The sequence below is a fragment of the Balaenoptera musculus genome, chromosome 11 (genome assembly GCF_009873245.2).
Source record: "Balaenoptera musculus isolate JJ_BM4_2016_0621 chromosome 11, mBalMus1.pri.v3, whole genome shotgun sequence".
Lineage (NCBI taxonomy): Eukaryota > Metazoa > Chordata > Mammalia > Artiodactyla > Balaenopteridae > Balaenoptera > Balaenoptera musculus.
In genome coordinates this window covers 103,466,326-103,477,268 of record NC_045795.1, presented here as the reverse complement: position 1 = coordinate 103,477,268, position 10,943 = coordinate 103,466,326, and the positions used below count along the sequence as shown (strand labels likewise).

The window sequence follows — 10,943 nt, the reverse complement described above, 5'->3', positions numbered from 1 at the left end:
TCGGACCCGCGCCCCCCGGACCCACTCTCCGCCCCGCGTCCCACCGCCGCCCGGCCCCGCGCCCAGCCCGCCGGCCTCGTCCCGGACCGCGCGCCCCACGCCCCGCCGCCCCCTGAGGACCCCGAGCCGTGACCGCCGTCCTCGGCCGCATCGGGACCAGGTTCCGTCAGCTCCTGGCGGCTGCGATGCCCTTTGAAGCAAGCGGTGGGCTAGGGCGGGCGGCGGGGATCGAGCGCCCCCTGGAGGCCTCCGAGAGCCCCGCCCCGCGCAGGCCCCGCCCCCGCGCAGGCTCCGCCCAGGCCCGGCCCGCCCGGGCGGCGCATGCGCGCGACGCTCCGCGGGCGGTGAGAGCGAGGCCGGTCCGCATCCGCGCGGCTGGCGCCCCATTCATGCTGGGCAGCGGCGGCGGCCACGCAGTGGATCCCGGGCGCGGCGGCCTCGGCCTGGGTGGCCTGCGAGGCTTCGGCGGCCCCGCGGCGGGGCGGGGCGGACGGTGGCGCGGGCGGCGGGCGGCGATGGCCGGCGGCGGGCGCGCCCCGGGGCAGCCCGTGAGTAGGGGTGCAACTTTCCCCGCGGCGGGGCGGGCGGGGGTCCGGCGGGGGTCCCACGGTGGTCTGGGCGTGGGGCGGCCTCGGGCCGGGGTCCGGGCGCGGGGCGGCCTCCGCGGGGTTGCGGGCGGGCGGGCGGGGGTCGCGTGGGGGGCGGCGGCGCGCGTATCCGCGCCCCCGCGTGTCCGCGCCCCGCTTGTCCCTGCGTCTCCGGCCCGGTTCACGCGTGTCCGGGCGCGGCCGCGGCGCCGAGCCTGCGCGTCCCCGCCCGGCCGGGATGGGACCCTGCCCGCCGCGCTCGCGGGGCCGCGCCGCCTCCTCCGGGCCGGGCGGGGAGAAAGTTCGCGGCGGCGCCGCCGGGAGGGCTCTGCGGCCGGACCGGGCCGACGGAGTGCGCTGGATCTCCGGCGCCGGCAGGCCCGCGCGGCCGGAGTGGGCGCCGGTCCGCCCAGGCCCGCAGGCCCGCGCCGGCTGGGAGGGGCGGTGCGCCAGCCGCGCGCCCGGCCTCCTCGCCGCCCCGCGCGGGGCCTCTCCAGGGTCAGCCGCTTCCCGCGGCCACTCCGAGGGCTGCTGCGCGGCCCCGGGCCTGGTGGGCGGCGGGGCTGGCGGCGACGGGGCGCGATCGAGCGGCTTCGGGGAGGGGATTGCGGCTCCGGGGACCCCCGCCCGTTCCCAGACCCTAGGGGATCCCGGGAAGGGGGCGAGAGGGGCTCCGGTGGCCGCCTAGAGCCGGGAGCTGCCCCTGGCTCATCTGTGGGGTGCTGGTGCCACGCCCCTTGAAAGAAAGAGGGGTGTGTGTTGGGGGACGTGGACCGAGCCTCTGCCCGTGAGCCTGGGCTCCGGCAGCGCGGCCGTCCGCGCTGCTCCACCTTCTTCCGAGCTGAGGCCGGTTCTCTGGGTCTGCGCGGGGGTGGGCTCAGCCTTTGCTCCTCCGGCCCTCGGGAGGCCCTGGGCCCTCGGGAGCTCACCCCAGGCAGGTCCCCTGGCGCCCTGCTGGTTTGGGGTGTGCAGGAGAGACCAGGTGCTGCGCTAGGCAGCCCAGAGCCTGCCCGGTCCTGTGCCAGAGGCAGACTTGGAAGCCAGTGATTCCCTTCAGGGCCGGGCAGCAAGTGGGCCTGGGAGGGGGCCCTGGAGGCCCCAGAAGGGCATTTCAGGCAGGGGAGACAGCTCTGCCGAGGCCTGGCCCGCCCCGGTGTGGCTGAGGTGTGTGCTTGGGGGTGGGAGGGGATGAGGGCTCTGGACAAAGCAGACAGCCCTTTGCTGGCTCCTGGTCGTGGCTTGTGTGTTTTAAGCTCCCCCGCACCCCCGAAGGTCCCTGTGTCTGGAGTATGGGGTCAGGAGGAGAGGACCCTCAGGGAAGCCCGAGGGCAGGCACTTTTTCTGAGGAGCAGGACTCCAGTGGCCCTGGATCCTGGTCCCATAGGACAGGCCTGGAGCGGAGCAGACGGCTGGGGACCACCTCCCGGGGCCTCTGCTGGGGGAGGTGGGGTGACGGGGCAGCTCTTGGTCCCAGTTGCTGACAAGGTACCTTTGGGTAGGAGGGCCGTGTCTTCTCCATCCCCCACACCTCAACCTGTCCGTGCCCCAGAAGAATCCAGATCCCGTGGCGGGGGTGGGGGTGGGCGCAAGATTGGGGCTGCCCCTCCGTGAAGAGGCCTCTGAGGGCCTTTTTTTCTCAGGGTGAGGAGTGGTGGTGGCCGCTGGGCCCGGGAGAGAGCAGGGCATGACGCTCGCTCCACGCTCTGCTGGACAGCTGAGCCTGTCCGGTGCCGGAGTGGCGGCCACTGTGCCGGCCCATCTGGCCTCTCCCTACCCTGCTCACCTCCAGTCGGCACACCCAGCACCAGGCCGCTTCTCCTGCCCGGTCTGGTTCTGATTGGCCAGGCCCAGCCCGCTTCCTGTGCCGGGCGCTGCGGTCCCTCTCAGTACCCTCTGCGTGGTCCAGCGGGTTCCACCCCCGGCCTCTGCTCTGGCTCCTCTGTGCCCAGGATGCCCCTCCCCCCCCAGCTCTGGGGCCTGGTCCTTCTAGAGCAGGTGGAAGGGCCTCCCCAGACCCCAGCGCTGGTGCTGCTCTGCCCGCCCCCACCCAGCCCGGAGCGTGCATCTGTTGGTGTTCCCCTCCCCCTGCCCAGCATGGAATGAATGCGTTTTCTCCTGGGCAGACCAGAGGCCTGTGGGAGTCCAGGTCTCTGTAGGAGTGTTCAGAACTAGCTGGGTGACCTTGGGTGTATCCAAGCCGCGGGCCCCGTTCCTCTCGGGTAGGGGAAGTCACCCAGAGTCTTCGGTGGCCCCTGTGAGGTGGTGGTCACGAGGACTCAGCCCCAGGCCTGGGTCCCCCTTTCCTGGCTGCAGCCCCGTGCCCCTGGCTGGTCCTTTCGGGCAGCTCTGTTGGGGGAGGGGCAGCAGGCCCCCGGCCAGGCTGGAGTTTGGATGGTGCTGCTTCAGCTGGGTTCCTCCTGTTTAATATAAAAAGTAGGGTCCGTAATTGAGTTAAGACGTGTATAATTATCCCAAAGGAGGAGAGAGCCCAGCCCCTGGTAATTGCAGGCCTTCTTTGAACTGATAAACGGTGAGTGATTCATGTTTTCTTTGGAGTTCCCAGGCTCTCAGCCCAGGCCCCGCCGCCACCCCGGGGAGCCCCTTCTCCGGCTCCAGGTCTGCCCTGGGCTCCTGAGCTGGGGGCAGGGGCTGCCTGCCAGGTCCCTGGCGGCCATAGTTCCTGGGGTGTCTGGGCGGAGATCTGCAGGAAGGCAGCTGACAGCCTGCTGGGGGCCCTGCAGGCAGCACAGCCCTGTCCCCTTACTGCGGGATCCTGGCTAGAGGCCCTCATTTCCTAAGCCTCAGCATCCCCCCTCCCTACCACCTGAGCAGAGGTGTGGGTTTTCAGTGGCAGAGGGGTGAGTACGGAGTGAGGACACAGGGAGGGAGCAGGTCCTACTCTGCAGGACCCAGTCGTTCACTCTTTCATTCACAAGTGCTGGGTCCTGGGCCGGCCTCTGGGGTTCAGTGGGAAACCACAGAGCCAGGCCCTGCTCTCGCAGAACCGCCACTCTGGTGGGGAGAGCATCTGGGAACAATACGTAACAAAACCGTTAGCAAGCGCCATGCCACAAATTAAACGGGGTGACTGAGAGGGAGCGGCTGCTGCCTTCGGCCAGCAGGTCGGGGGCTGTGGGCAGGGAGGGAAGAGCACCCCGGGAGAGGGCCAGGAGGCCAGAGGAGCCCTGTGCTGCAGGGGCAGACGTGGGGGCCCAGAGACCCACAGGCCCTGGGGCCAGTTTCCAGCCTGGACTTGGCAGAAGGCACCTATCCTTTGGGCCTCGGCTTCCCCACCTGTAAAATGAGAGGCGTTGTCTGGGGGCAAAGAGTGTGTGCAGCGTGCCTCAGTGCCTGCCTGCAGTGGGGACCCGGCGTTGCTGTGGTCAGTTTCCATCCAGGAGTGGGGTGAGGCCCCAGCAAGCACGTCTGGGGGCGTGACCAGCAGAGCCAGGGCGGGACCCCTGCTGGCCCTGAGAGGGCACGCCGCCCCACGCGGGAGACGAGCTGTTGTCATGACCATTGCACGGATGGGGAGACCGAGGCTGGCAAAGAGGAGTGACCCCACCGGGGCCACATGGCCGCAAAGCAACAGGGTCTAGGTTTAACCTGGTGCCCGACTGCCAGCTTCCGGGCTGCGGGGAGCTGAGACTTTCCGAGAGGAAGTGGGGCCAGGGCAGTATTCGGGGACCTCACGCACGGGACGGGGGCACCGGTGGGCTGGGGGTGGGGATGATGGGTGGGAGGTGCAGGGCTGGGGGCTGGGCCAGGGTCAGCAGGGAGCAGCCCTGGGGTCAGTGTGACTGGCCCGCCTTCTGCCGGCCCCGCCCGAACTTCCTTGTCTCCCTGAGAGTAGGACTGCCCAGGGCCTCGGGCAGAGAGGTGGTCACCCGCCTTGGGAGCTTGGGGCTGGGGGTCTTGCTCCCTAGGGCGTGGGGAGGCTTGAGTCAGAGGGTGATGGCCTCCAGGTTTGGGTGTTGGTGGGGCTCCCGATCTAGACCCTGAACCCTTGTCACCCGCTTTCTTGTTCTGGGTTCATTTTTCTCCTCCACCCAGCCACGGTGGCCCAGGCAGCGATGCAGCGTGTGTGGCCCGTGCTGCCCGCAGGTCCTAGGCTTGGTTTAGCTGCTTGCAGGGTTCCAGGTGGGGAGGTGCGCTTCCTGCACCTCGGGCTTTTCCTGGAGAGTTAGGTCACGCCCCAGAATTGGGACGTCCCAGCGGAGGACGGGCGCGTGGAGCTCGGTGACGGCACGTGTGCGTGTGGGCACGTGAGGGCTGCTAGCGCTCACACACTTTGTCCCCCGTTCTCCCCACAGGGCTGAGGCTCCCGGCCCCGTGAAGCGCATCCCTGCAGGACCTGAGCGCCGCAGCCCGAGGCCGCAGCCCGTCATGCTGCTGCCGCATCTGAGCCCACGGGCGCTGCTGCCGCCACTGCTTTTGCTGCTGCTGCTGCTGCTGGGGGCCGCGCCGCGGGCGGGTGGGGGTCCACAGCCCCCTTTCCGCACCTTCACGGCCAGTGACTGGGCCCTCACCCACCTGGTGGTCCACGAGCAGACGGGCGAGGTGTACGTGGGCGCCGTGAACCGCATCTACAAGCTGTCGGGGAACCTGACGCTGCTGCGGGCGCACGTGACGGGCCCCGTGGAGGACAATGAGAAGTGCTACCCACCACCCAGCGTGCAGTCCTGCCCGCACGGCTTGGGCAGCACCGACAACGTCAATAAGCTGCTGCTGCTGGACCAGGCCGCCAACCGCCTGCTGGCCTGTGGCAGCGCCTCGCAGGGCATCTGCCAGTTCCTGCGGCTGGACGACCTCTTCAAGCTGGGCGAGCCCCACCACCGCAAGGAGCACTACCTGTCGGGCGTGCGCGAGGCGGGCAGCATGGCGGGCGTGCTGATCGCCGGGCCTCCCGGCCAGGCGCAGGCCAAGCTCTTCGTGGGCACGCCCATCGACGGCAAGTCCGAGTACTTCCCCACGCTGTCCAGCCGCCGGCTCATGGCCAACGAGGAGGATGCCGAGATGTTCGGTTTCGTGTACCAGGACGAGTTCGTGTCCTCGCAGCTGAAGATCCCCTCGGACACGCTGTCCAAGTTCCCGGCCTTCGACATCTACTACGTGTACAGCTTCCGCAGCGAGCACTTCGTCTACTACCTCACCCTGCAGCTAGACACGCAGCTGACCTCGCCCGACGCCGCCGGCGAGCACTTCTTCACGTCCAAGATCGTGCGGCTGTGCGTGGACGACCCCAAGTTCTACTCCTACGTCGAGTTCCCCATCGGCTGCGAGCAGGCGGGCGTGGAGTACCGCCTGGTGCAGGACGCCTACCTGAGTCGGCCTGGCCGCGCCCTGGCCCGCCAGCTGGGCCTGGCCGAGGACGAGGAGGTGCTGTTCACCGTGTTTGCCCAGGGCCAGAAGAACCGCGTGAAGCCGCCCCGGGAGTCGGTGCTGTGCCTCTTCACCCTCAGGGCCATCAAGGAGAAGATCAAGGAGCGCATCCAGTCGTGCTACCGCGGCGAGGGCAAGCTCTCGCTGCCCTGGCTGCTGAACAAGGAGCTGGGGTGCATCAACTCGGTGAGCTTCCCGCCGTCCCGCAGCGAGGCGCCCACCGCTCGTCGCGTGGCGCCCGCCCTGCGCTGGGGGTCGCTGCCGGCCCGTCTCCCAGGGTCAGGGCTGCACCTGGGCTGCGGCTGTCCTGCCCGTTAGAAGACGGGGTGACGTGACCGTGTCCGCGAGTCCACGAGCCCCCGCGGCCATTGGGCGGAGCCCACTGACCACGCGCCTGGTGCTGTTCTGGGTGCTTGCGGGCCCCATCTTGTCTCCATTTCAGAGACAAGGTTGCCCAGGGGTGGGGTGACTTGCCCAGGGTACACGGCCAGTAAGGGGCGAGCTGGGGCCAGACCAGGGTCAGGTGGACAGCAGACACCGTCTTCCTTCTCTCTGTGTCCTGTTGATAGGCTCTTCTGACTCTTGCCCTGGGCGCCCGGCCATGCACTTGACCTGGGAGCAGCCTGAATGCCCAGGAGCTGGGTGCTCAGTAGCCGGCAGTCCCGTCTCTAGGCCCTGACGGGGTCCTCTAGGGGCCAGCTGCTTTTTGGGGGGTGTCTTTTGCACACCCCCAGGCAGTAGGACCCATTGTTTCTCTGAGTAAGACCCCAGGCTCTGAGAGGGTAAGGGACCTGTTCAGGGCCACTGGGTAGAGGACCTCCAGTGCCAGGCCTTAGCCCCTCTGATGCTGCCGCCCGGGACTTGCTTGTGGCCTAGGGAAAGCCCGGCCTCTCTCTGGCCTCAGTTTTCCCATTTCCGTCCTGGTTTGTCTTCAGAGCAGGGTGGGGTGGCCCTTCTTTCTCACATTTGTTGCTGTGGGTGGCGGGGCCCCATCGTGGCAGGGCTGCCCTCCAGACCTCGGTCTCAGGTGCACAAGGCTGATGCATCGCCCATCCTCCCCTCGGCCTCTCGAGGAAGGCATTTGGTCTCCATTGTACAGGTGGAGAGACCGAGGCTCGGAGGGCCAGCGCTTGCCGAGATCGCTGTGTGCTCTGCACGCCCTGTGCCACGGCTGGTCCCCCCTGCCTGGGCATGGTCCCCACTGCCCCCGGCATCTCCACTGGCCCCTCTTTCCCTGGCCCAGCCCTGACCCCGCCTCCCGTGCTCCTTCTGCATCGGTGACCTCGCGCGCTGCAAACCTCAGACCCCCAGCCTGCTGCAGCGGAGACGCCCAGACCCCCTCCCCCCGCCCCCGGCGTCTGCCTTGCCCTCCCAGGCCCTTCTCCGGAACCTCACGCTATCGATTGTTTCCTCTCTGACCGTAGTTGTCTCCTCTCAGCCGGCCCCTCCCTTTGCCTTTTAGGTGTAACGCTGTGTTCTGTCTTGAATAAGCCGTCCTAGTGCCCCACCGGTCCCTGGCCACCGCCTGTGCGGCCTCACTGTGCAGCAGGCCTGGCCCCTCCCTGCCCACACCTAAGGCTGCCTCTTGCCTGCTCCCCCCTCAGCGGTGGATGCAGGGCCTGTGCCTGGTGGGTGTGAGAGGTGCCCACCCCCGGCGCCTGCTCCTGGGCCTCGAGTGGCTTCCAGGGCCTCAGTTTCCCCATCTGTCAAGTGGGTCCAGGAATCCCTGACCCCCCACCAAGGTCTGTACAGGCTGCCCCCAGGCCGCTGCCCCACGTGTGGCCTGTGCAGGCCTTGGAGAGCGGCCCCTGAGACCCCGCCCCAGCCTGGTGAGGGGAGCCGGCCGGTGCTGGCCGCGCCGCCCCCCAGGGCCCAAGGCGCCTGGCCTCACCCCCGACCCTCCGCCGCTCCCGCAGCCTCTCCAGATCGACGACGACTTCTGCGGGCAGGACTTCAACCAGCCGCTGGGCGGCACGGTCACCATCGAGGGGACGCCCCTGTTCGTGGACAAGGACGACGGCCTGACCGCTGTGGCCGCCTACGACTACCGGGGCCGCACCGTGGTGTTCGTGGGCACACGCAGCGGCCGCATCCGCAAGGTCAGCCTGGGCCGGCAGAGCGTGAGCTGCCTCGCTCTGTGTGCCGGTGGACGGGGCGGGGGCTCCCCCGTGCCAGGCCTGGTGACCTCCAGGGGCTCAGGGGCCGGGCCAGAGCGCCTGCCTCCGTCCCCTTGTGCTCCCTGTGGGCTGCTTCCGCGTCCGGCCCGAGGCCCTGGCTGGGCGTCGGGGCCTGGTGACGCCGGAGCTGCTGGCCCTGCTCCCCACGGGTGTGGGCGGCAGGGGCGGGGCAGGCCTGTGGGGCCCCCTCCCCTCCCGGGATCCGGTGTCTGCTGAGGCAGCACTCTGCCCTGGAGGGAGGCCCCATCCTGCAGGGAGACGGCAAGGCCGAGGGCAGGGCAAGGGGGGCGCCCTGCCCCCGCTGGAGCGCCACTGTTGGGGTGCTCTGGAGTGGAGGTCAGCTCCTGGGCCCCTCCGTGGGCCCCTGGGGCGGGGCCGGTCCCGTGCTTCCAGGTCTCCGTCCCCGCCGGCAGGTGCCGGGGTGAGCGGAGCCGGTGCTGAGCTGGGCAGGGGCGGGCTTCCTGGGGCAGCGGCCCGCCGAGGCTCAGCCGCGACCTGGTGGGTGGGTAGGGGCCAGGCCAGGGGAGGGCCGGCCTGCTGTGGAGGAAGTTCCTGGGGCACAGCGGGGTGGGGGGGCCTGGGAGCCCCGAGGATCAGCGCAGGGGCGGGGCCCGGTGCATGAAATAACAGCCGTGCCGAGGCCACTGCTGACACAGCTCCCCAGCCGGCGTGCGCCCGGGGGTGGGGCCTGGGCCCGGGGCCAGCGAGAGCCTTGCCTGCTCCCAGAGCTTGCGGGGCGGGGTGTCTCCTGTCCCTGCCATGCTGGGTGCCCTGGGAATCACGTCCCACCGCCGGCTGGCTCTGTGGCCTCTGGGAAGGGCCCTGCCCCCAGCCTCAGCTTTCCCACCTGTGAAATAAGCCTGAAGCAAGGGCTTTGGGCAGTGGGGGCCGTGCTGGCCGAGGGCCCCCCGGGCCGGGTGCCGCGGAGTTCTGCTCACAGCGCTTGGGGGCCTCTGGGGTGGTGGCAGCCCAGCTCGGGCCCCTGCCACCCTCCGGGCCAGCCCCTGTGCCCCCCGTCCTGGCCCTGGTGTCGGATCCTGCCTGCGCCCTGGGTGAAGGGCACTCTCCCTTGCTAGGGGTGGGGCCTCACCCAGCTCACAGCTCGCTGCTGCTGCCCCAGGGCTGGGGGAGCAGAGGAGAGGGGCCGTGGACCCCCGTGTGTGTGCGCTGGTGGGCTGTGCCTGGCGGGGCCTGCCCCACTGCAGCAAGAGCCCCCGTGGGGTTTGGCTGCGGGTGAAGCACTTGGAGACCTTCCTGCGAGGCCCCAGAGCCTGTCACCAAGCCAAAGGCCGGGCTCCAGGGGCTGGGAGGGGCCCTCCTGATGGCTGGTGGGCTGGCGGGCAGCTGGCCCGGCACCGTCTTGTCCCACAGTAGCCAGCCTCCCTGTGAGGCCGGGGGAAGGACTAGTTAGTCCAGCGCGGACTCCCCCTGCCGCCTGCCGGTCTCGCTCCCTGCCCCGGTCCCACCGAGGGGAAACTGAGGCCCCGAGAGTGGACCGCGGGGGTGGCCTGGGCTCTCCTGTGAGAAAAGGCTGCTTCGGGAGTGAGGAAGCCACAGCTGAGGTCCCCTCGTCCCTCTGCGCCTCCCCCGCACCTGCCTACCAGGGTACCATCCACCCCGGTGCATCCAGCTGGGCACCACACACCGCGTGAGTGGACGGCACCCTTTTTCGGGTGTGTGGGGTCGGCCACACCCAGGGGCTGTGCTGGCTTGAGGCTCTGGCCCCTTGCCCCCAGACCGGCCCCCCACACCCCTCCTCGCTGCGCGCCCCTGCCCCGTGGGGCGGGGGACGGTCTGCGGCCCGGGCACCAGGTCTCGTGGGTGGCCCAGCCCTCTTCTCTCTGGGCCTCTCTGTCCCGCTCTGGGGCCTGGGGCAGTGTGAGGGCCGGGGGGAGGGGTGTCCCCTCCCTGCCCCTAGGCCTGGGCTCCCGTCCCCTTGGCCCGCCGGTTCCTGGACCTCCTGAGGTCCCCAGGCAAGGCCTCTGGCCTTGGCCCGCTTGAAGGACGCTGCTCCCTGCTGGCGCCCACGTCTCCCCGGCCGGGCCTGGCCTTCAGCAGCAGAATTCCCGCCCCTGCCTCGTCCCTCTCATGTCATCCTGACCCAGCCCGGGGGTGGGTGCGGCTGTGGTCCAGGGGCCGCGGCCAGGGCAGGGGGCGCTCCAGCCGGCACGGTGCCCCCTCCCTGCTGGCCTGCCTGGCTGTCTCCTCCGGGCCTGGGGCGGGCTGGGCCCTCGGCTCTGTCTCCGGGGTTTAAATCCAGGCCCTTCCTGCCCGGGCCTGGCCCCACCACGTGAGCCGCGAGCCCTGGCTCCCTGTCTCGTGTCCTCTGTCTGCCCCGAGCGGGAGCCTGGGCCTGAGGGCTCGCCCGCACCTTTGGCCCAGGGACAGGCCCGCTGCGCTGACACACCCCATCCTCCCCACGTCCGGTCTTTCCCGGGCTTTAAAAAGCGACTGGGCAGCCCTAGGGACGTGGCTGGCTCTGGGCCATCTCCGAACGGTGTTGTGTAAAATTGTAGCTGATTAATTTAAGAGCTGCCAACTTGAGCTGCTGAGGGCTGGCTGGGGTGCCCCCTGAGTCCTCTGCCCTTCCCCAGAGGCCCTGCCCGCCACCTGCCCCTCCGACCCCAACAGAGGCCGTCATGCTCCTGTGCTGACACCCCCAGACCTCCGCCCTGCCTGTCCCCTCCTGTGCCTCCCCTGCCCAGTGGCCTCCGGGTCCTTGGGTGCCCGCGGGGGAGTGGGGGGTTGGAGCACAGGCTGTGGTCTCCTGCTAGGGGTGCCTGCCCTGCCACTCCCC

The 10,943-nt window shown here is 70.0% G+C and overlaps 1 protein-coding gene across 5 annotated transcripts in view; it reads left to right on the top strand.

Moving 5' to 3' along the window:
* The first annotated feature begins 355 nt into the window (after positions 1–355).
* PLXNA1 (plexin A1) overlaps positions 356–10,943 on the top strand; it is a 46,523-nt gene continuing 35,935 nt past the window's right edge. For 3 of the 5 annotated variants that reach the window (XM_036868518.1, XM_036868515.1, XM_036868513.1), the window contains exons 1-3: positions 356–548; positions 4,901–6,155; positions 7,886–8,068. In XM_036868518.1, coding sequence (XP_036724413.1) covers positions 4,974–6,155; positions 7,886–8,068 — 1,365 coding nt within the window. In that variant the 5' untranslated portion in view covers positions 356–548; positions 4,901–4,973. Of the gene's footprint in view, positions 549–3,099; positions 3,118–4,900; positions 6,156–7,885; positions 8,069–10,943 lie in introns of those variants that run through there. The other 2 variants (XM_036868516.1, XM_036868514.1) reach the window with 2 other exon arrangements.